The sequence below is a fragment of the Chlorocebus sabaeus genome, chromosome 8, assembly GCF_047675955.1.
Source record: "Chlorocebus sabaeus isolate Y175 chromosome 8, mChlSab1.0.hap1, whole genome shotgun sequence".
In the NCBI taxonomy this organism is placed as follows: Eukaryota; Metazoa; Chordata; class Mammalia; order Primates; family Cercopithecidae; genus Chlorocebus; species Chlorocebus sabaeus.
The window spans coordinates 78,072,125-78,096,594 of record NC_132911.1 but is presented as its reverse complement, the minus strand read 5'-3'; the positions used below and the strand labels follow the sequence as shown (position 1 = coordinate 78,096,594).

Here is a 24,470-nt window from a genome sequence, read left to right as displayed (position 1 = left end):
AAATGAGCTCCCATCTAAGAATGTTAGCATCCAGCTTTCTCATTCGTATTTCTCATTTCCTTAACAAATAGAGTACTCTTTCATGCATCCAACTATGTGATCTTGCCCACGGTAAGGGACATTTTAAAGTTAACCGATCACTCACATCTACAGTGCCTTATAACAGGTTTTTAACCTCTTCTTCAACAAGCAACTGGGAATACCAGAATCAGCATTTTAACAGTTTCGGGTCTAGGAACTAGACTGTCAATCTCTGCATCACATCACGGACACTTACATCACATCATGGACGTTTACTCTTCCATTGAGAACTGCTGATTTGCCAGTATATTCCCTGGGTATCTCCACCTCATCTATTTGACTTAAAAATTCACACTCCTGTCTGTCAAATATCTAGGGCATAATATTCTACAACCTAAGCCTTGGATAAATGTCATCGTAAGTTATACTCTTATCATGTTAGGATTGCTAAAATGTTTATGACATTCTTCAAAATGAACTGCAAAGAATCATCTGACGAAATGAGTTTGACGTTATGTATAACATTCTTATTGTGTTTCTGAGAATTGTCCTGCACTTGTTCTGTCTGTTCCATCAGATGAGCTCACTGTGATTAGTTTCTGCAAAGAAAGAAACATTGCTAGTTGCCTCTTGCTATGGCATCTCAGCTTAGTGAAAAGGGACCCAGGCTCCCACTGTGGGGCCACTGGATTCACAGTAGATAAGTGAGTCACAATTTCTCTTGGACTCGTTTTCCTCATGTGGTATTGGGGTGTTCATTATATGATCCTTCAACTCCCTCATAGGTCTAACTCCTATAGCTCTGTGACTATGACTGTGACCCCACGAGGCACTCTAGATAACTCTCAAACCAGCTCAGAAGCTTAGAGACTTTGTAGCTTCCAGAACCCTCTCTTATAGCCTACCTCATGCAAGTTTCCTAACATGCCCATGGGGTAGGCAGCACCTCACCATTTTATTCTCATTTTGCTCATATTGATACTGAGCCCGAGAATGGCTTACCTAAGGTATCACAGCTGATAATCAGAAAGACCTGGACTCCAACCCAATTCTAGAGTTTTAAATGCCCAGTCTTGTGCCCTTTCTACTACACAGTAATGTTTCTCTCATAAAGTTTCAATAAACAATCACTAACAATTGTGTAGGAAATTCTCATTCCCCCTACATGCTGCTATGTAAATTAATCTGGAAGTAGATGTGCACATGTCATGGTTGCAGCATTCTTGTCCTAGGAAAAAGCTATTATTTCCCTTAGGAAATCTGACGCCCAGAACTTCTGTTCATTTATTTAAGACATTTTTGAGGACTATAAACATTGCAATATCCAAGGTTCTGTGATGAGTACTTTGTTGGCTCAAAGATTCTCCCGTCCAAGGGTCACAGTCTTGGTGAACCAACGGGATGCAATTAAATAAGCTATAATAGAAGGTGGAAAGTCTCAGGAAGAGGCAAAATGTCCCCTGGGAACTTTCCTCTGGGAGGATCAGAGAAGGCCTATTAGCTTTCTATGGCTGCCTTAACAAGTTACCACAAACTTGGTGGCATAAAACAACAGGAATTTATTCTCTCACAGTTTTGGAAGCCAAAAGTCCAAAATTAGTGTCAACAGAGCCACACCCCTTCTGAAGGCTCTAGAAGATAACTCTTGCCTGTTCCAGCTACCAGCATTCCTTGGCTTGTGGTAGCATCACTCCAATCTCTGCCTCTGTCTTCACATGGCCATCTTTTTTGCATCTCTGGGTCATCTCCTCTTCTTATAAATATACGAGTTATTGGTCTTTAGGCCCTATTTCCAAATAAGGTCACATTCTAAGGTTCCAGGTCACCATGAATTTGGGAGAGACCTTATGCAACCCACTTCAGAAGGCTTCCCAGAAGAGATGTCATTTGAACAGAGCCATGAAAACCAACTGATTCTTACAGCAGCAGTGGAGAGGAAAACCATCCTAAGAGGAAAACCACTCCTGAGGACTCAGGAGAAAGATATGGAAGTGGGCACATCCTGGGCATATAGAAAGAGACAAGCAACTTGTGGAAGCATAAGAAAAGAAAATGCAAAGAGGATGCATTCATCTGCTTGGGCACCCATAATGAAATACCACAGGCTAGGTGGCTTAAAATGCAGACAGCTATTTTCTCACAGTTCTGAAGCCTGGAGTCCAAGATCAAAGTGGCATTAGGGTTGGTTTCTGGTGAGGCCTCTCTTGCTAACTTACAGACAATGCCTTTTCTCTGTATCTTCATGTAGCCTCATCGCTGTTTATGCAGAGAGAAAGAGAGTGAGTTCTAGTACCTCTTCTTCTTATAAGGACACCAGTTGTTATGGTTAGGCTGTGTCCCCACTCAAATCTCATCTTGTATCGCAACTCCCACAATTTCCACATGTCGTGGGATGGGCCTGTTGGGGAGTAGTTGAATCATGGGGGTGGGCCTTTCCTATGCTGTTCTTGTGATAGTGAATAAGTCCTGTGAGATCTGATGGTTTTATAAAGAGGAGTTTCCCTGCACAAGTTCTGTTATTCTCCCTTCTCTGCCACCATGTAAGATGTGCTGTTTGCCTTCTGCCATGATTGTGAGGCCTCCCCACTCACATGAAACTGTGAGTCCATTTTCTTTTTCTATAAACAGTCGGGTATGTCTTTATCAGCAGCATGAAAACAGACTAATACACCAGTCCTATCAGATTGGGGCCCCACTCTCATGACCTCGTTTCACCTTAATTCCCTTCTTAAAGGCTCTACCTCCAAATATCATATCAATTTAAGAATGACAACTTTCATAAATTTAGAAAGAAGAGCTTTATTTCTCATGAAGAGTTTCAGCCTGCAGGGTGGCCATTCCCAGAGGCTGGGAAGTGTAGCCTCTGGTCAGAAGCCAAAAACAGATACTTCAAGAGAGGGGGAAAAGGGAACAGAAACATATGGTAAGTTGGGTGGTTAAGTGTACATATTCAACAGATTATAGGAGGAGTCATTAATATTTACAAAAGGAAAAACATGCACATGTACAGTTGAGCGTCGTGCCTCTTCATGGGTCCTGTGTACAAAAAATGGCAGTGTTAGCATAATCCCAGGGTGGAGTTTCAGGCCCTCTGGCATCAAAAGATGAAGCAGATGACATGAAAACCTTCACTGCACATTCTCTGTGATTGGCCAGAACAACTCCATGGTCAATTGTCTCTCATCAGGAAGAAATGCTGGTCTGTTGTTGCACCAAAACTGCAAAAGGGAGGGGCAGCATCAGATGGTTGGTTGATATCAGCAGCAGAGTCTTTTGAGAGGGCTGGTTTCTGTTCCGCCTGTAGGGAAGAAGGCCTAATGACTGTTAGTGAGGGAGCAGGTATAATAAGGTGTGTCCAACCTCTCATACCATCATGGCTGAGAACCGTTTTCAAGGTTATTCTGGGGTTGCTATGGCCAAGAGAAGGTCTGTTCACTCAGTTGAGGGGCTTAGAATTTTACTTTTATTTCCCAGTAGTTATATCAGGAGGTAGGGCTTCAACACGTAAATCTGTGGAAAGAACACAGACAAAATTCAGTCCATAAAAGATTATTTAAAGCCAAATAAAAACAGGTGAAGAATACCAACCAGGCCAAGGAATTGGACCTGTATTCCTCCAATCACAGAAAGATGTTGAAAATCCTGATCGAAGTAATAAAAATGTTCTCAAGAGAGGCATCCTCTTTTTCATTTTCCTGTTCTATAAAGTAAGGACTATTTTCTAGGAGCCCTTTCAGACTGTTAGCATGTGATTGCTGGCTACATTTTAGAAAATTAATCTCTAAGAATTGCTAACTCTGTCTGAATCATGGGCTATGAAGCAATTATGTCACCAAAAGTTAGATAATTTGTAAGGGTCATTTTTTTTATTCTAAAATGGCTAATGATTAATAGACCAGTTGCTGTCAAGAGCAACAGAATCCTGCAAGTTCTTAGTATCATCAAATAAATACTAATACAGAATAAGATGGTCTGAGTGTGGTGGCTCACACCTGTAATCCCAGCACTTTGGGAGGCTAAGGTGGGTGGATCACTTGAGGTCAGGAGTTCGAGATCAGCCTGGCCAACATGGCAGTCTCAATTAAAAATACAAAATACTAGCCGGGCGTGATGGTGGGTTCTTGTAATCCAAATTTCTTAGGAGGCTGAGGCATGAGAATCACTTGAGCCCTATAGGCGGAGGTTGCAGTGAGCCAAGATCACGCCAGTGTACCCCAGCTTGGGTGACAGAGTAAGACTCTGTCTCAAAAAAGAATATAAAAAGACATAATAAGATGAACCGGTGAGATTTTTTTAATTTGGACAATTCTGACATGATTAGCTTGCACCATAAGGGACATTTGTAAATATTTTTCCAAGGCCTTACTTTTATACAGTTTTCAAAAGAAATCTTGGGTCTTCTTTAACTCCCTGCTCAGTAAAATGTGAATTGAAAGGCAGTATTGAATACCAAAGGGCCAGAGCTGGAAGGATACTTCTGAAATTACTCATTTCCAACTCTCACATCACAGACGGGTAAGCTGAAGACCAGAGGTACACAGTGATTGCCCTGAGACAGCACCCCAGCTATTTATTGGAAAAGCTTGCCTGACGCAAACAAGAAATAAGCCTTATTTCAAGATTTTCAACATCTTTCTATGACCAGTTATGACTGGTGAAAAACCAGAACTGCTCTAAAATTTAACCAACATTATGTAGTACTTGCTATGTTCCAGGCACTGCTTAAGTCAGTTTCTCTCCTGGCCATAGAAAGTACCTAGGGATATTGTCAAAAGGCAGCTTCTGATTCAGCAGGGCTGGGGCCAGGTCTGAGAGTCTGCATTTCTATTATAACAAGCCCCTAAGTATTGCTGATGATCCTTGTCTGAAGACAACACTTTGAGTAACAGAGGTCCAAGTACTTTATTTATTTATCTATTTACTTACTTACTTACTTACTTATTTATTTATTTATTTATTTATTTATTTATTTATTTGAGACAGAGTCTTGCTCTGTGGCCCAGGCTGGAGTGCAGTGGCATGATCTCAGCTCACTGCAACCTCCGCCTGCCAGGTTCAAGTGATTCTCCTGCCTCCGCCTACTGAGTAGCTGGGACTACAGGCACACATCACCACGCCCAGCTAATTTTTGCATTTTTTAATACAGACGGAGTTTCATCATGTTGGCCAGGCTGGTAACTCCTGACCTCAAGTGACCCACCCACCTTGACCTCCCAAAGTTCTGGGATTACAGGCATGAGCCAACATGCCCAGCCCCAAGAACTACATAAATATCAACTCTTCTGTTCTCCAAAATAACCCTGCTACTGTTACCGATACAGGTACTGTTGCTATTCCAATTTTACAGAGAAGGAAAGTGAGTTGTCTAAGGGCACACAGGTGGAAAGGGCCAGAGTCAGGATTTGTACCCAGACAGCCTAACTGTAACCTGTGCTCTTAACTACATTACCCTCAGATTCTCGAAAGCAATCCATGATCATCTGCATGCATCCACATATCTGCTTTCAAGGCTGGGGCACTAACACTCTATTTTAAGTATGCTGTCATTAAAATAATCACCATGAAAATTATTTTTAAAACTAATCATGATATAATGTTAAGCAAAAATATCAGAATACAAAATACATCAGACAAGGCCAGGCTCCTTGACCACCCACCTCTGTTACTCAAGTAGGAACCACCCAAGTCATCCCTGCAACAGCAGGAAAGGTCTTCTCTCTTTTTCTCTCTCCCAGAAACTACCCCCGGGAAACTTCATTCTTGCTCCTGCTCCCCAACAAACACTTCAGGAAGTGAGGTCTCCCCCGATCAAAGACGTGAGAGAAAAGTAGTCACGGCACCCTGGGAGCAAGCCAGCCACCCTAGCATCTATAGCTTTCTTTCATTCATTCAATAAACATCCACCGAGGACCTACTATGTGCCATACACCATCATAGGTGCTGGGATACAAAACAGACAGAGTCCCTGCCCCCATGAAGATTACATTCTAGTGGGGAGTGGCTGACAATTTTTAAAAGCATAAAAATAAGCATATTATATAGTATTTTACTAGGTGATAATTGTTATAGAAAAATAATAGAGCAGGGGAGTCAGCAAGGCTGGGGGGAGGGGGTTGCAATGGTACTTAGGGTTGTCAAGGTGACCTCAGCATGAAAATGACATCAGAGAGAGGATTTGAAGTGAGGGAGTTCATGAGGCACGTGTCTGGGAGAGAACATTCCAGGCAGACAGAACCACAGGTGCAAAGGCCCTAAAATAGAAACACATCTAGAAAGTTAAAGGTGCAGCAAAGAGGCCATGGTGTCTGAAATGGATGAGTGACAGGAAGAGGAGTCAGAGAGAGAATGGTTAGGGGAAGGGACAGATCATGCAGAGCTTCATTGGCCTTAATGAGGGCCTTGGCCTTTACTTTGAGAGTAATGGGGAGAATCAACCTCGGAGGACAAGGAAAGAAGCTTGAAGACCAGCTAAAAGGCAACTGCAAGAATCCACGCAAGGGATGTTTGTGGATCAGACCAAAGTGGTTGCAGTGGAGATAGTGAGAAATGGTAATGAGATTCCAGATATTGGGGTTTTTTGAAAGGTTAGATGTGAAATGTGAGCAAAAGAGAGGAGTCAGGGATGCTTCCAAGGCAATTAACTCGGGCACTTAAACACATGAAGCTGTCCTTAACTGAGATGTGAAAGAAGGTAAGGAAAGCCAACTTGGAAGAAAGATCTAGAGTTCAGTTTCAGACACGTGAAGGTGGAAATGCAGAGACATGGAATAGATGGTTGTCTCTGTGAGTCTGGAATTCAGGGATAGGTGTGGGCTGGAGGTGCTCGTGTGGGAGTTTGCAGCACAGACAGCCATGAGACCAAATGAGATTTCCAAGAGCGTGTGGAAGGCAAGAAAAAGGAGCGATCTAAGATCTGAGCCCTGGATGTGTCAATGAAAAGAGAAGGAAGCAACAAACATCTGGGGAGATGTATCCAGCAGCAGAAGAGGTAGGAAGGAAAGTGCAGAGTCTTGGAAGTCAAGAGAAGAAAATGTTTGCTGGAGGAGAGAGTGAGCAGCTGTGTCAGCTGCTGCTACAAGGTGAGGTGGGATGAAGACTGAGAACCAAGCTTTGGATGCAGCAAGGCGGAGGCCATGGTGACCTTCATGAGCAGTTTCATGGAAGTAAGAAGAGGAATATTTTTCCCCACAGGAAGGATAGAAAACTTCAATGATAAAAATGGGAAAGGGGCACCATGGCTGGCATTAAACCACTAGGGAGGGATGGAGGAAGAAGCAACAATGCCTATGGCCCTTAAAGGACAGATCTGTGTCATCCAAGCTGAAATGCTTCTGTGAGTGTAGGAAAAGGCTTTATGTTCTCATGACTCAACAGATTATGCTGCTAATTTACTGACTCTTTGTTCTCTCTTCAGCTGTGCCCTGAATAAATCTTAATCTCTTAAGCAGAAGAAAAAAAAGAAAGGTCATTGACCAGCAATTAAGCTGTCACTCAGATGAAACCTGGATCCAGTTCATTACATGAAAGGGATACTTGCAACATTCTTCCTCAATTTGAGATTCGTGGCTCCAACAATGGATTTTTGGCTTTGATATTGCTGCCACACCTTTGGAACAACAATATTGGGACATTCACACTGTCCTTTCTCTGTATTCGGCCCACAGAGGCCAGATTTCTGCATTCAAGGCCAAACCTGCTCTTTCTATCAACTCTGTAAAATCATCTCCTATCACCAACATTCCTGCCAAGTTACCCATTTAGAACTGTCTCTTTCTTTTTCACACAAAGCCATATGTGAATGCAGAAGAGATGATATACTTAAACCCATCAGAATCATTCCTTTTTTATCCCAAAAATGGAAGATCTGCCTTAAAATTCCTAAACAGTACCTTCTAACTCATTAGCAATTACCAATTGCTTGTTTCCCTAGTTAAACCAGACTATAAAATATATTTCTAGGAAAGCACCTAAGACATTATACTCACACAGATGATCATCTGCTTTGTTTCAACCTGACGGGAAGAACTATCATTATTACTCCCATGGCTAGGAAATAAGACAATTGCAATCAAACCTCATCATTTCAGATCCTGCTACTCTGACAATAACAGCAATTCGACCTTGATTGAAGATTACCTTTGTAGCACATTTGAAAAGAAGGCATTGCAAAGAAAATTAATAACACGAATAATGTCCAGGGAAGATATTTAAGCTACTTAGAACATAAAGAGTTTCAAATATCATCAATTTGTTAAAGGAGAGCTATCTTCAACAATACTAGCACAGAAAGACAGGATGCATGTGTAATTATGATAGATATCTACTCATGGGTTAATTATGTCCCACCTTTTCCCAAAACTTATGAGGTTTTGTTGTAATTGCTGAGCTACACACACGCGCACATACACACACCCACTACCTCACCCACAGTCATGCAAGTATATTCAAACAACTTGCCAACCCACACATTTTATTTGCCAACACCCACACCCCACCCACAATTAGGTTTCCCAGATTCAAAAAGTAAATTGCTGGTCCTTTCTTTTGGTGCACAGTAAGAAAGTACCAGCGATATACTTGAGTCATAAATGGACTACTCCCCAAACTGCTTTTTCATAATTACATAATTAGAATTTTAGCAGTATAAAATTAAAAGAAAAAATATTATTTCTTGCTTGACTAAGAAATAACCTATGAAAGAGATTTGCCTCTTCTCCATGCCTATAGATTTCATCACAGAGCAGAAATAATTAGAATCTGTGCTTAACAACCAAAAAAATACACCAAGATTCATTTACGAAATTCAAAATAAATAATATGCTATCTCAAGTTATTATTTTTAGATGTTGAGTTGTATAAGCAACCTGCAGAGGATGAAATTTGAAGGCAGCTCCTCACAAGATGTAAGCATGAGAGAGGCATATATAAAGAATCTTACCAGCCCAGGACCAGCAGATGATGAAATCTGACAGATTGGCTGGCATTATCTCGCCCATTCCGGGTGCCTGTCTCATGCAATCTGCTCCCACGGGGCTGAGCCATTGCCTCACTCTAAAAACATCAACCACACACACACCACCTCCGATCCTGGAAACTGAAGAACTCTACACTGTGGTAAACATTTGTTCTCTGAAGTTTTCTTCACTAAACTTTTAGGATTCATATTTACCAAATGTCAAGAATGTACCAAATGCACAACATTCAGAAAATTTCCTCCATCGCAATCCACAATAGTTCAAAAATATTTGTTCAACAAACCTCTGTTGAACACCTGCTATGTGCCAGGCACTGCAGTAGCTATTAAAGATGTAAAGCTGAATCAGAGACTGGTCCCCTCCTAAAGGAGATCAGCATGCATGTAGAAAACAATGTCACAAATATGACATGAACAGTGCAACGGTAGAAAGGAAGGCAGTGTGATTCATTCTGCCTAAGAGATTGAGGAAAGCAATGTTGCAGAGGTTGTATTTGAGCTCGGCTTGCAGAAGGAGTTCACTGAATGAGAAGGACAGAAAGAGCATCCAGACACAGCAAAGCCCTGAGACCTGTTTGGGAAACTGAAAATCCAGAATGACAAGAGAAAGAGCAGGCTACAGTGATGGGCTGGGCAGGAAAGGTTTTGAATGCCATGCTTTTATTTTATACTAAAACAATAAGAAACCATGAATGATTTTTAACCAAGGAAGAACAATCAAATCAAATTATATGGTATAATTACATAATTGTGGCAGTTCAGAGGATGGATTGAAACAGGGAGAGAAAATCAGGACTTAAAGTGGAGCTGTGGCAATACAGAGAGGAGGAGGAGGCAAGAGCTATTCCAGAGATAAGATGAACAGGATTCAGGGACCTTCGGATGCCAGAAGTGAAGAAGACTGAGCAGCACGGGATGAATTCAATGATCTCAGTGACAATGACAAGTGAGATGAACTTTCATGAGCCAGTCATGGGAAAGCAGGAGGAGGTGAAAGTTTGGGTGAAGCAGTGAGTTCAGTGTTAGCTATTTGATGGGTTGCCTAGGAGGAGTGGAAGAAAGGGATGGAGGAGGTCAAGAAACTCTACGTCCAAGTGTTGTCAGTGCTGAAGTTAAAGCCAGCCAGATGATAACAGGAGACGAAGTCAGGAGAGAAATGGCAGCCCGGGAGTCAATGGATGTAACGGAGTGACCCAGATGTTGATAGGTTATGGCAACTTGTGTAGGAGAGCATAATCTGGCTGGATTGAGTGTCCCTCGGGGGCCAATGTTCTTGGATGACTGACTTATGGAGCCATTCCCAAACCCTTTCTCCCTAAAACCATGTACTCGTTTCCCTGTTTTCCTTTTAGCTAAAGGGGGCAATGTGGGGATACTGGAACTCTGCTGGGAGCCTCCAGAAAAACTTATGCTTCTCTGATAAAATGAACAGACTTAGTTGGTTCTTCCCCCACCATCTTCCCTGAATGCAGAAATAATGCCCAAAAGTTCTTTCAGCCAGTTTGTCACCCGTGAGGTGACAAAAAGCCAATATATGAATGATAGCCAGGTAAGAAGACAGAAAGTGCCACTTTCTAGCTCTAGACTATAGGGAGCTTTTAGGCAAGGCCCAAAGCAAAGCAGTATCATAGAAGGAAAATCAGGCTTTAAATGAGTCAAAAGGAAGGAGGCTTATTCTAAGGAAAGGTTGAGGACAGAAAGTGTGTCCTGCTGTTTCCCCAGCACCCAGCATGATGCCTGAGATCCAGGAGCTACACACCAAGCATTTGCTGAATCAACAAACAGTAAGTGGATGGAAGGACTTCAAGGAAGGCTTGAGGGAGGAAGTGCAAGCCAAAGGGTTTGAAGGAAAAACTCTGTCAAAGAAATGGGGACATGCTGGCTAGTCAGTCAGAGCGTTTGCCCCTTGGACAGAGGTCTCAGATCACAGCAAGGAAGGAAGCAGGTGCTAGTTGAAGGACAGTTTCAGGCATCAAGTCCCAGAAAAGAAAAGGCAGAAATATTGCTCAGAGAGAAACAACAGTATATTGGCCTGTGTCCCTTTTACAGGTCCGCTAGCAGAAGCAGTTCTCAAGGCCTTCCATTTCAGGAGAGCCATGTCATTAACACCATGAAAGAATACGATTTCATCCTCAGATGCCTACAGCTCTCAAGTCCACCCAGGGACTCCTGAGGGGGGACACAAGTCATCTTGTAGGGTGAGGTTTACTCTGCCTGACTCATAGGAAAGCCAGCCCAGAATCTTTGATCTTCCACTTCTTCAGGCCTGACAATGGCAGGATTTAATCCATAAGAATGAATTCTAACAGCAGAAAGTTAGGCATTGGACAAGAAAGATCTAGCCAGCTGCAGGGTTCCAAGAGATGCAACCTTGCAAGAGGTGGTACTGCTTCGAGAGCTTTCTGGGTGGAGAAAGATGGCCCAGCTGGTGGAGACAGCCCACAGCTGGAAGAAATTTGCTATCCAAAAAGTGTTCATAGAATGTTCCACACAACCTCACAGTCTCCCAAATATGACTGCAGCCTCACTTTCTCCTTGTGTACCCCTCTCTCCCCATGCCACTCCTTTCTGTACCCACCTACACATTCTGTACCCACCTACACATTCTGTACCCACCTGCACATTCTGTACCCACCTACACATTCTGTACCCACCTACACATTCAATAAAGGAAATAAATCTAATGATGCCTTATGTGGTCTTTTTACAAATAGCAGCCAAAATAGACATATATTGACAATACACACATATACCAGAATCACATGGAGAAAAAAAGAAAGTAAAATGTCATCAGGCATTGAGGGCATCTGCAGCATGTGGGCACAGCTCTGTTTCTAATACTGAGATGCATTTTCTATCATTTAAATATCTAAATGTTCCACGTAAGGGAGAATTGACATTTTCAAATGTTAGTTTCATACATATAATTCCAAGAGAGCCCTACCAAATTGCTGGAGAAACTAATCTAATTTTCAATAGACTCAGAATACACTCCAGATAAGACTGCATTTAACATTTTGATCTACATTAGTAAGCCTTCTCTCACATTGCCTAGTTGGGGACGAAGCCCTAACAAGATATAGCACCACCTATTGACCCGATACTAAAAATACAGGCTGTCCATTTGAGCATATTCAGGCTCATAGGCTATGTAGGGTTGAGACATATAATTTATTTCATATCAAATGATCTTTAACATTTCAACAGATTTAATAGAAGCAAAATGGGAATAAAAACTATAAACATTGTCAAGGTATTCTGCCTCCATTTTTTTAATGTTATTTCTTACAGCTCTATTATAAGAACTTAATCTTATCTATTTGTCTTAATTATCTTATTATCCCAATCTTATCTATTTGTATTTGCTCCCTGGGTTCATTAAATACATATTCATTAAGCACCTATATATGCCAGATCTTGTGTGTGGCAACAGAACCACAGTGGTAAACAAGACCAACATGACCCCTCACCACCGAGAGCTTACGGTTTTCCTAGAATCTGACCACTTTTCATCACCTCAACTATGAATGCCTTAGTCCAAAGCCACCTAGATGATTGCAGGAGTCTCCTCACTGGTCACCTTGCTTTCAGAATATGCCTCCACAATCTCTTCTTGATGGAGCATAGAGGGAGTCCTTTAAAACCTAAGTCAGATCACAAACCTCCTCTGCTCTAAAACCTCCAAAGGTCCATCTCATCTAAAATGCAAAATAATTACTGTATAAGATCTGGCCTCCCCTTTCCACCTCTCTCCATCCTCCCAGGCCCCAATCTTCCACACCAACCATCCTCTCCTCCCTGCTCTTTCTCAAAGTCAGGAAGCCGCGGGAGTCTTTGCACTTGCTAACCCCTCTGCTTGGATACTCATCCTCAGATGCCTGTAGGACACACTCCCTCAAGGTCTTTGCTCAAATAGCACACGATTCGTGAGGCCCTTCTTGACCACCTTTCCTGAAATCATAACAGCACTCCTTATGATGGCATTCTTATCACCCCTGCCCCCCGTTTATCCATCAGGCTTATCACTATCTGACCTACTATCTGCAGGCACTCTCCTGTTTGTCTGTCGTTGTCTTCTACAACTAGAGTACAAGCTCCATGAGGGCAGGGACTTTGTTTTGTTAACTTTGGAATCTCCAGAGCCTCAAACAGTGTCCATTACACATCTGTCAAATAAAATCTCATCCACTTTCCCTGTGTATCTTTCTCATTCTCTAGACCCTGGTTCCCAAGGACAGTGAAGGAGTCAGACACGGGAAAGTTTCATACCAAGTCTAGGACACAGGAGAGCTCATCCTATGCATGTTTGGGGGCAGGGCTAGATTCATGAATCTGTTCCATGCTCAGAGGGGCCCTGTGCCAGGTTTAATGCTCTCAGTGACCAAATTGAAATCCTTCATAATTTTTGGATAAAAGGACCTGTATTTTCCTCTTGCCCTGGGCTCCCATAAATTCTGTAGCCAGTCTTGTTTTGAGGATTTGGAATAAAACATGTGTGAGTAAATAGCCCACGGAGAATATCCATCGAAAGATAAACAGTTCTCTCAGTGCATGGCCCTTTTGATAAGTCACAACCACCAGCTGTTTCATCACTGATCATTCCAGGAAGGGAGCTTGGCCCCTGAGGGTATGGGAGGTTTGCTCTCTTCAGCCTAGGACTAACCCTATCCTGCTAGGAAGTCAGGGGATTGTTCCCAGCAGTTCTTTCCTCTGCACCCTTCTCACCCTGTCTCTGGCTCTCACCAGGCCACAGGCTGGAATTCCCCACCAGCAAGATCAATCCATGCCAAGAGAGAAGGAGTAACTTACATGGATACAATTGTTAAATTAACTCCTGCAAAGCTTACATTTAAAATAGGCAGGAGGGGTCAGGCACAGTGGCTCATGCCTGTAATCCCAGCACTTAAGGAGACCAAAGCAGGTGGATGACTTGAGGCCAGAGGTTGGAGACTACCCTGACCAACACGGTGAAACCCCATGTCTACTAAAAATACAAAAATTAGCTGGTGTAGTGATGGGTACCTGTAATCCCAGCTACTCAGGAGGCTGAGGCACAAGAATCGCTTGAACCCAGGAGGCAGAGGTTGCAGTGAGCCGAGATCGTGCCACTGCACACCAGCCTGGGTGACAGAGCAAGACTCTCTCAATAAATAAATAAATAAATACTCAGGAGGGTTCCCAGTGGGAAAGGATCACAATCTGCAGTTTTAGCTTAGAGGTTGAGGGGAGGGAATAGATGGGACTGAGCCCCAGAAGGGTGGATGCTTGGGGGTATGTGGTGCAAAAGAGGGAGCAGAGCAGAAAGGTAAGAAAGGGATATAAAACATCTCAGAAGACTTAGCAACTGCTTTGTCTTGGCTCAGGGCACCAACAAATGGCTCCTTGTGTTTTCCTGGACATAGACAAAGAGGTGGAAAAAGGAGAAAGAACCATGGGTGTTCCACTGCCCTCTGCTGGCCCTTGCAAGAAGTGTCCTGTGTGCTGGCAAAGTGTCATGGGGTTTTCTCTTGAATGATGGCTGCACACAAAATATTCATGAGTCCTGAGAGCAGGGGAATAGTAAGATATGGTTAAGCAAAACTCTTCTATTCTATTCTATTCTATTCTATTCTATTCTATTCTATTCTATTCTATTCTATTCTATTCTATTCTATTCTATTCACTCAGTGAAGTACTAAACAGTATGGTATAACAGCTTTGGGAATTCAAGCCAGGAAAAAAGCCTTAGGTAGGTGAGTGGTTAGTGGATAAAGACAAACTTGAATTTGTCCTTGAAGTATAGGAAGGATTCAGACAAGAGAAAGAAGAAGAAAGAGAGATTAGAGGTGAAAGGAAAAGCATTCAGAGAAAGACCCATAAAGACAAGAACAGACACAGAAGAGAGATGGTTAAGCCCAACTCATACTTTGCATATTAAACAATGTTTACAGCAAGATGAGGACAAACTATGCCTTTCCTCAGGCAAAAAATAGGGCAACATCTGAAAGAACAAAGGAAGTTCTTGTCACTAGAAAGCTTGGCGATGTCTCTCATTAGACTTGTTAGGAGTTACACTTTTCACACCCCTGTGAAATAGAAAGTAGGCAGGCCAGAAACAAAAATTCCCCAAGCAAAGTGGTGACATGTTGGAGGCCCTTTAAGGCAAAATAGTGAACCTTGGCCACCCAGAGGTTTGTAACACTTTCCAAGTGTAGACCACACCGAGACTGATGCTATCTCTCAGGTGGGACCCTGGGATTCCAAAGCTGATTGGAGCCTGAGTGCTGACGGCTTTGTTTTGGTGGCTTTTCTAAGGTTCCTCGGGATAAGTAGGTTGTAATAAAATACAATTTCCTTTCTTAACGACACTGGTTCTCAAACTTTGGGGAACATACAATAAAATACAACTGGGCACTTGTCAAAATATAGAACGGCAGGCTCCATCTCCCAAGATATCGACACAGGAGGTCTGACTGCAGTTTATTAATCTGCATTTTAAATAAGTCTCATGCACTCCCCAGATGATTCCCATACAGGTAATTTTAGGACCATGTTTTGTACTGCCCTATAAACTGTTTCTCAAGTCGCTGGTTAACTCTACTGCAAACCCCTAAGCTTCAGATCCAGTTTTGTAGGATCTCAAGAGCTATTGCCACCCAACTTCAGAAGAGTTTCTGCAAGACTTTCCATTCTGTCATGATCTTCTTTCACCCAGAGGTATTCAATATTCACACAAGAACGGAGAATTTGAAAGATGCCCTGCTTAGCCTGTATGGGCTGCTGCAACAAAATGCCACAATGTGGGTGGCTTGTAAACAACATAAATTTATTTCTCACAGGCCTAAACGCTGGAAGGTCCAAGTTCAAGGTGCCTGCAGATTCAACGTCTAGCGAGGGCTGCACTTCTTGGTTGATAGATGGCCCCTTCTTGCTGTGTTCTCACATGGGGAAGGAGCAAGGAAGCTCACTGGCACCTCTTTTATAAGGGCACTAATCTGATTCAGCAGGGCTGTGCCTCCCAGTGGCCCCACGTCTTAAAACCATCACATTGGTGATTAGGTTTCAACAGAAATTTGGGAACGTAGGGTAGGGGAGGATTAACATCCAGACCAAGCTCAAGCAAACAGTATCAGTTAGAACAGGAATTACCTTGGACCTCAACCTAATACCTAACCAGAATTATATGTGACCATTTTTGTCAAGTTTTGGTTTATAAATGCAAAACGCAGGAACCCCTGACTTTCACAGAAGGAAAAGCCATGGCAGTTCTTGTGATTAACTGGAACCAGCAGTGATGGATTTGGGATAGTGAGACAGGCCTCCATGTAGTCTTCAATGAGCAAAGGATGCCTGAGCTAATTCATTCATTCAGCAAAGGCTTCCTGAGTGCCCATCTCGTGCCAGGCACCAGAATCCTCGCAGTGAGCAAAACTCCTTATAGTTTGTAGAGAAAGACATAAGATACTTTCAGATGGTAACAAGAGCTGGAAAAGAAATCGAGGATTGGGTAAGGAGTGGCTACTTTAGGTAGAAAGATCAGGGGAATGCCTCTGATTCAATAATATTTATGCTAAGATCTGAATGTCAAGAAGCTGGTCATGGAAAGATCCAGGAAAAATCTCACTGATATGTGGGATCTAAAAAAGTTGAACCCATAGAAAACAGAGCATAGAATGTTGGGGAGATGTTGGTCAAAGAGTACAAACTTTCAGTTATAAGATGAATATGTCCTAGGGATCTAATGTACTGCATGGTGACTCTAGTTAACAATACTGTATTATCTTTTGAAATTTGCTGAGAGTAGAAACTAAATGTTCTTGCTACACACATACAAACACACACAAATGGTAACCAGGGTGAGGTGACAGATATGCTAACTAACTTGATTGTGGTAATGATGTCACACTATATATGTATATCAAATCATCACATTGTGCCTCTCAAACTTACACAGTTTTATTTGTCAATTATACCTCAATGAAGTTGGAAAAAATTAAATTTAAAAAAGATCCAGGAGAAGAACAGTAGATGCAAACCTCTGAAATAGAAAGGAGCTTGGTGTGCTTGAGGAACAGGAAAAAGGCCAGTGTGACTGGAACAAGTGAACAAGAGGAAGGAGGAGTTGGAAAAGCAGAAAGAAGCTGGCTGCGGCAAAGGCATCGCTATTGCTGCAGTGGCAGAGAACTATTTTCATCAATGACACTCCAGTGACAAATCTTTGGTTCCGTGGGTGATTGCCAGGCTTTTCCGTACACACTGACACAATGAGTAACTTGGGTCTGTCTAGTGGAAAATATCAACCTTGGGAAACCATCCTCTCCCCCAAAGCCTTTTCTCCTCGTTCAAGATGTCTGAAATTATACAAAGAAGGCAGAACAAGATGTGATTCCTCTGTGATTCCAGAATAAGATGTCTGGCTTGGAACGAGACAATCACATGTTTTAGTTTCACCTCTGTCACCTTTTAGTTGGCAAGTTATTGAAACAACCTGAACTTTGTTTCCACATCTGTAAAATGGGAATAACACAGAATACCTTACTCACGGGGTTGTTGTAGGCATTGTGTGAGACAGCACACATAAATCATTTACTGCCACAGCTGGCAGGTAACAGTAAGTGCACACAAATGTTATTCGTCTCCAAGAAGCTTCCTTTCTCTAACTCAAGATGTTGATGGAAGTTAAACAGAAAGTCTGTCTGGACTAATCACACTGTAACCTGTTATTTGTCATTTGTACCTTAGTGTGAATGAGTCTGCAGTTCGTTCTCCAAAGCTCTACAAAGTTGGATTCAAGAGAAAGAAAGGGCTGGGTGCGGTGACTCATGCCTGTAATCCCAGCACTTTGGGAGGTCGAGGCAGGCGGATCACTGGAGGCCAGGAGTTTGAGACCAGCCTGGCCAACATGGTGAAACCTCATCTCTACTAAAAATACAAAAAAGTAGCCGGGCATGGTGGCAGGAGCCTGTAATTCCAGCTACTCAGGAGGCTGAGGCAGGAGAATCGCTTGAACCCATGAGGCGGAGGTTGCAGTGAGCCGAGATCGCACCACTGTACTCCAGCCTGGGCAACAGAGGGAGACTCCATCTCAAAAAAAAAAAAAAATAGAGAGAGAGAGATTGAAAGAGAGAGCGAGATTCTAGATTACAGAGGGGCCAGAAGAAAGAGGAGAAAACTATTTGGGGAAGAAGGGGTACAATCTCTGAAGTCTTCAATGTTTAAATTTCTTAAAAACTATTAATAAAGGGAAAGAAGCCAGCATGAATTCTGACTTTCCTGTACAAACTGCACCTCAGAGTAACCAAATGCTGATGAGAGAAGTTTCTCTTCCAGACCAGTATTCTGGCTAAGGCATAGGAAGCAACAACAGAACTGGAGTATTACCACTGAGCAACTTCTAATGAACTAAGGAGCTGAGTTAATCTGTACATCAGGACAGCTCACGTCACAGAAGCAGCGAGAACCCAGCATTTTGTGTCTCCAGATAGAAATACACACACCACCCCCTATGAGATATTTCTGCCCTACACTCAAGCCTAAAGTTTTAGGTCTAACTATCAGTTTGATGGCAATACAGAGACCAGAGGAACAGGTTAAACATTACAAAGAAGCAATCAGCAATATCCAGACTATGGGAAACTCTATTGGAGAAATCACCCAGTTTCTTCAACAAATAAATTGCAATGGAAAAAAAAAAAAAAAAAAGAACATGAGGAGAAACCTGTAGGTTAGAAAAGATTTGGCTGGGCACAGTGGCTCACACCTGCAATCTCAGCACTTTGGGAGGCCAAGGTGGAAGAATCACTTGAGCCCAGGAATTCCAGACCAGCCTCGGCAACACAGTGAGACCCCCATCTCAAAAAAAAAAATTGCCAGGCATAGGGGCACATGCCTGTGGTCCCAGTTAATCAGGAAGCTGAGGCAGGAGGATCACTTCAGCCCGAGAGGTCAAGGCTGCAGTGAGCAGTGATTTTGTCACTGCACTTCAGCCTGGGTGACAGAGCAAGACCCTGTCTCAAAAAGAAAGAAAGAAAGAAAAGATTTAAGAGGTATCCCAACCAATCACAACATAGGAACCTATCAAAAATCCTGATTCAGACAAACCAACTATAAAAGTAAAAGCTTTTAATAAAATCAGTGAAATGTGACTGGATATCTGATAATATTAAGGAATTACCAATAATTTTTTAGGCGTGGTCATGATATTATGGTTACTTTTTAAAGAGTCCTGGCTCATGCCTGTACTCTCAGCACTTTGGGAGGCCAAGGCAGGTAGATCAGGAGGTCAGGAGTTCAAGACCAGCCTGGCCAACATGATGAAACCCCATCTTTACTAAAAATACAAAAAATTAGCCGAGCATGGTAGCAGGCGCCTGTAATCTCAGCTACTCGGAGCACTGAGGCAGGAGAATTGCTTAAACCTGCGAGGTGGAGGTTGCAGTGAGCTGAGACCGTGCCACTGCACTCCAGCCTGGGCAACAGGACAAGACTCTATCTCAAAAAAATAAAAATAAAATAAAAAGAGTCCTTAACTTTCAGAGATATGTGCTGGAATATTTACACACATTTGCATTTATGATATGCATAGATATTTATAAATATATATTTACATATATAGATACATATAAATATATGTATAATACCTGGAACTTACTTCAAATTAATCCAGTAGGGGGACGGGGAAGATGGGGTTCAGGACACACTATCCCAAAATATGACATCTTGGCATTTGAGAAAACAGCAGAAGCAGGAAGGCCTCGCTTACCTTTCCCTCAGCCTTCTCCCCTGAAGCAGGTCATAAATCCCTCATTTGAAGGGTGCCCTTCCTATACCTGGGGTGAAAGGAACATCCTTACCTCTGAAGACACAGGGACACAGAGAGGAACCTGAACAAACAGGTCTTGCTAAGTTTCCCCCTAGCTTATTACCATTCAATCACATCCTTCTGCCCTGCAGTCATATTTCTCCATGACGATCCATGCTTCATCAAACCTAAGCATAGCAATACACAAGTGCACCTGTTTACTTGAATCTTCATTTCCTTAAGAAGTCTCCCCTTCATATAAAACTTATATTAAATAAATGTGTGTGCCTTTTGCTTGTTAATCTTCTTTTGTTATAGGAGCCTCAAGTATGAACCTAGGATGGGTGAGAAAAAGAAATATTTCCTCTCCTGCAGGAGTCTGGGTTTTTTAAAATAACAATACAATAATAAAAACTAAAATAAAAACAGAAAAATGTTCAAATGACTTCACAATTTTTCTTAAGTTTCTGTTACTTGCATACATTGCACTGCTAAGCAAGGGCTCCACGAGTCGGAGGCATTTGAAAGCCTTTACATGGACATAACCACAATCATGAGCATGGCCAGTATTTATTGATAACCTATACAATCTAAGTTCAATCTAGGAACGTGCTCAACCAGAAGAAAAATGGTGCGATTGCGTGAAAACAGAAATCCAGACAGAAGATAAAGCTAGAGTCACTCACTGTGAGTTCCTTGCAACTCTGTTTTCCCCAGTTCTTTATGAGCTTCTGAAGACTGAGGGACCATGTTTTATTCATCTCTCTGTTCCCAGATCCTAGCACAAGCCTGACACATAGCAGCACTGTGGACAACTGGATAAAGAGGAGCACAAAAAATAGGACTGTAGATTAAGGGAAATATTCTATAATTGAAAGCAGGGAGACGGGAGCTGAAGCCAGTCTGCTGGAATGGCCAGGGAAGAGTAAAGCTCTACGATTGTGCTCAATCTCCCGGAAGCCAAAATGATAACCAATACAAGAAACACCAGCCAAGGGCTGGGTGTGGTGGCTCACGCCTATAATCCCAGCACTTTGGGAGGCCAAGGCGGGTGGATCACAAGGTCAGGAGTTCAAAACCAGCCTGGCCAGCATGGTGAAACCCCGTCTCTACTAAAAATACAAAAATTAGCTGGGGATGGTGGTGCACGCCTGTAGTCCCAGCTACTCGGGAGGCTGAGGCAAGAGAATCTCTTGAACCCAGGAGGTGGAGGTTGTGGTGAGCCAAGATCACGCCACTGCACTCCAGCCAGGGTGACAGAGCGAGACTCCGTCTAAAAAAAAGAAAGAAAAAAAAGAAACACCAGCCAAGACGGGAAAATTGTTTGAGCCCAGGAGCTCGAGACTGGACTGGACAACATAGCAAGACCTCATCCCTACTAAAAATTTTAAAATTAGCTAGGCATGATGGCTCACACCTGTAGTCTCAGCACTTTGGGAGGCCAAGGCAGATGGATAGCTTGAGCCCAGGAGCTCAAGACCAGTTGGGCAACATAGCAAGACCTTCTCTCCAAAAAAAAATTTAAAAATTAGCCAGGCACATTGCCATGCACCTGCGGTCCCAGCAACTTAAGAGGCTGAGGTAGGAGGATCACTTGAGCACGGGAGGTCAAGGCTGCAGCAAGCTATGATCACACCACTGCACTTAAGCCTGGGCAACAAATCAAGACCATGTCTCAAAAAAATAAGAAAAGAAAGAAAGGGAGAGAAGGAAAGAAGGAAGGAAGGAAGGAAGGAAGAGAGAGAGGAGGGAGGGAGGGAAGGAAGAAAGGAGAGAGAAAGAGAGAAAGAGAGAGAGAAAGAAGAAAGAAAGAAAGAGAGGAGGCAAGGTGAGGTGAGGAGAAGAGGTGAGGCGGGGAGGGGCGGGGAGGGGCGGGGAGAGGCCAAAAGACAAGAAAGGGCCTAGGAAATCATCAGACTCAGGGATTGTGGTTTGTGGCTTTAAACTGATTCAGTCTCTCTTCCACACAAGAGTCAGCCATTGCCAGGCAGGTCTGGGAACTAAAGAGCCTTAGAGGAAACCGAGCTTTTATTCCTCGGAGTCAACAAAGAGCTAACGGTCCCTGGAGAAGGTGAAACCACATCAGCAAGGTGGGGTCTCTGCACTGCCTGCTGGGAAATTCCATTCTTTGCAATTCCACCCTGTTTACTTCTCCCACCAGGCCAGAAAAAGCACATAGGGGGCTTTTTGGAGAAAGGTTGGGAAGCAGGGAATCAGTAACAGTGTGGGAAGAATAAACTTTCCTGGGACAAAGTGACAGTGGAGAAGGTAGAGTGTGTCATATGGACAGGGTTTCATATACACAGCTTGAAAACCTACACTTAACTTCATTTCCAAATTCTTCCACAGTTTTTTGCCTCTCAGGGCATGCACTTGGCCATGTAATTGCTGTGCAGCTCAAAGCCTGATTCCTGGCACCTCCACACTCAGCCATAAAGCAAAACCATCTGAAAGCACTTTCAGTGTCAATTTACTACTGAGGCTCTTTTCCCGGAATTCCTCAACCATGGCCGTGAGCAGCAGAAAGAACTTCTGATGAGGTTCTCAGGACTTGGGAATATACCAAAGTCAATCAGGCTCAACACAAAGTCCCTTATGCTAGGATTTTCTTGCATTTTGATTCCAAGCTCCACTTACCACCCCAGGCAGACCCACAGTGGGCACTGCTGCTTGGGAAGTCTCAGCTGCCTTCCAACGGTCTTGCTTTCACGTAAAGGGGTCCTAAACAACTCTTCCAACATTGTCTGCAAAGGTATGCTTTCCCTTCAGCTCAGGTTCAATGCCACCACTCCTTTGCTCTTTTTATTGCAAATTATATTAGATGTGCACTTGAGGAAGAAACTTGCCCTCCCTTATTTTTTTCCTTTTCTCTGTCTTCATTGGAGTATCCCACAGTCTGGATGTAGAAAAGGATCAGTTCTTCCCCCTTCCTTGCACATGTGTGCATGTGCACACACACATGCACATTTTGTAAGTCTCTGTCTTTAAGAATCCACAGCTAAGGCTGAGTGCAGTGGTTCATGCCTGTAATCCCAGCACTTTTAGAAGCCGAGGCGAGTGGATCACTTGAGCCCAGGAGATCAAAGCTGCAGTGAGCCAAGATTCCAGTCTAGGTGACACAGTGACACCCTGTCTCAAAAAAAAAAAAAAAAGAAATCCACTTTCTTTCATAAAATCCACTATCCAACACAAAAAAATACCTTTTTTATTTTTTAATTTTATTTATTTATTTTATTATCATATTTTAAGTTCTAGGGTACATGTGCACAATATGCAGCTTTGTTACATAGGTATACATGTGCCGTGTTGGTGTGCTGCACCCATTAACTCGTCATTTACATTAGATATATCTCCTAATGCTATCCCTCCCCCGCCCCACCCCATGAGAGGCCCCAGTGTGTGATATTCCCTGCCCTGTGTCCAAGTGTTCTCATTGTTCAGTTCCCACCTATGAGTGACAACATGCGGTGTCTGGTTTTCTGTCCTTGCAATAGTTTGCTGAGAATTATGGTTTCCAGCTTCATCCATGTCCCTACAAAGGACATGAATTCATCCTTTTTTATGGCTGCATAGTATTCCATGGTGTATATATGCCACATTTTCTTAATCCAGTCTATCATTGATGGGCATTTGGGTTGGTTCCAAGTCTTTGTTATTGTGAATAATGCTGCAATAAACATATGTGTGCGTGTGTCTTTATAGCAGCATGATTTATAATCCTTTGGGTATATACCCAGTAATGCAATGGCTGGGTCAAATGGTATTTCTAGTTCTAGATCCTTAAGGAATCGCCACACTATCTTCCACAATGGTTGAACTAGTTTACAGTCCCACCAACAGTGTAAAAGTGTTCCTATTTCTCCACATCCTCTCCAGCACCCGTTGTTTCCTGACTTTTTAATGATCGTCATTTTAACTGGTGTGAGATGGTATCTCATTGTGGTTTGATTTGCATTTCTCTGATAGCCAGTAATGATGAGCATTTTTTCATGTGTCTGTTGGCTGCATAAATGTCTTCTTTTGAGAAGTGTCTGTTGATATCCTTCACCCACTTTTTGATGGGGTTGTTTGATTTTTTTTCTTGTAAATGTGCTTAAGTTCTTTGTAGATTCTGGATATTAGCCCTTTGTCAGATGGGTAGATTGCAAAAATTTTCTCCCATTCTGTAGGTTGCCTATTCACTCTGATGGGAGTTTCTTTTGCTGTGCAGAAGCTCTTTAGTTTAATTAGATCCCATTTGTCAATTTTGGCTTTTGTTGCCATTCCTTTTGGTGTTTTAGACATGAAGTCCTTGCCCATGCCTATGTCCTGAATGGTATTGCCTAGGTTTTCTTCTAGGGTTTTTATGGTTTTAGGTCTAACATTTAAGTCTTTAATCCATCTTGAATTAATTTTTGTATAAGGTTTAAGGAAGGGATCCAGTTTCAGCTTTCCACATATGGCTAGCCAGTTTTCCCAGCACCATTTATTAAATAGGGAATCCTTTCCCCATTTCTTGTTTTTGTCAGGTTTGTCAAAGATCAGATGGTTGTAGATGTGTGGTATTATTTCTGAGGACTCTTTTCTGGTCCATTGGTTTATATATCTGTTTTGGTACCAGTACCATGCTGTTTTGGTTACTGTAGCTTTATAGTATAGTTTGAAGTCAGGTAGCATGATGCCTCCAGCTTTGTTCTTTCTGCTTAGGATTGTCTT

General features: G+C 42.6%; 1 protein-coding gene across 1 annotated transcript in view; it reads right to left on the bottom strand.

Moving 5' to 3' along the window:
* Window positions 1-3,401: 3,401 nt before the first annotated feature.
* The window catches only part of LY96 (lymphocyte antigen 96), a 111,000-nt gene continuing 89,931 nt past the window's right edge, over window positions 3,402-24,470 (bottom strand). The window contains exon 5 of the mRNA XM_038000379.2: window positions 3,402-3,531. Within this exon, the coding sequence (XP_037856307.1) occupies window positions 3,499-3,531 (33 nt within the window). The 3' untranslated portion in view covers window positions 3,402-3,498. The remainder of the gene's footprint in view (window positions 3,532-24,470) is intronic.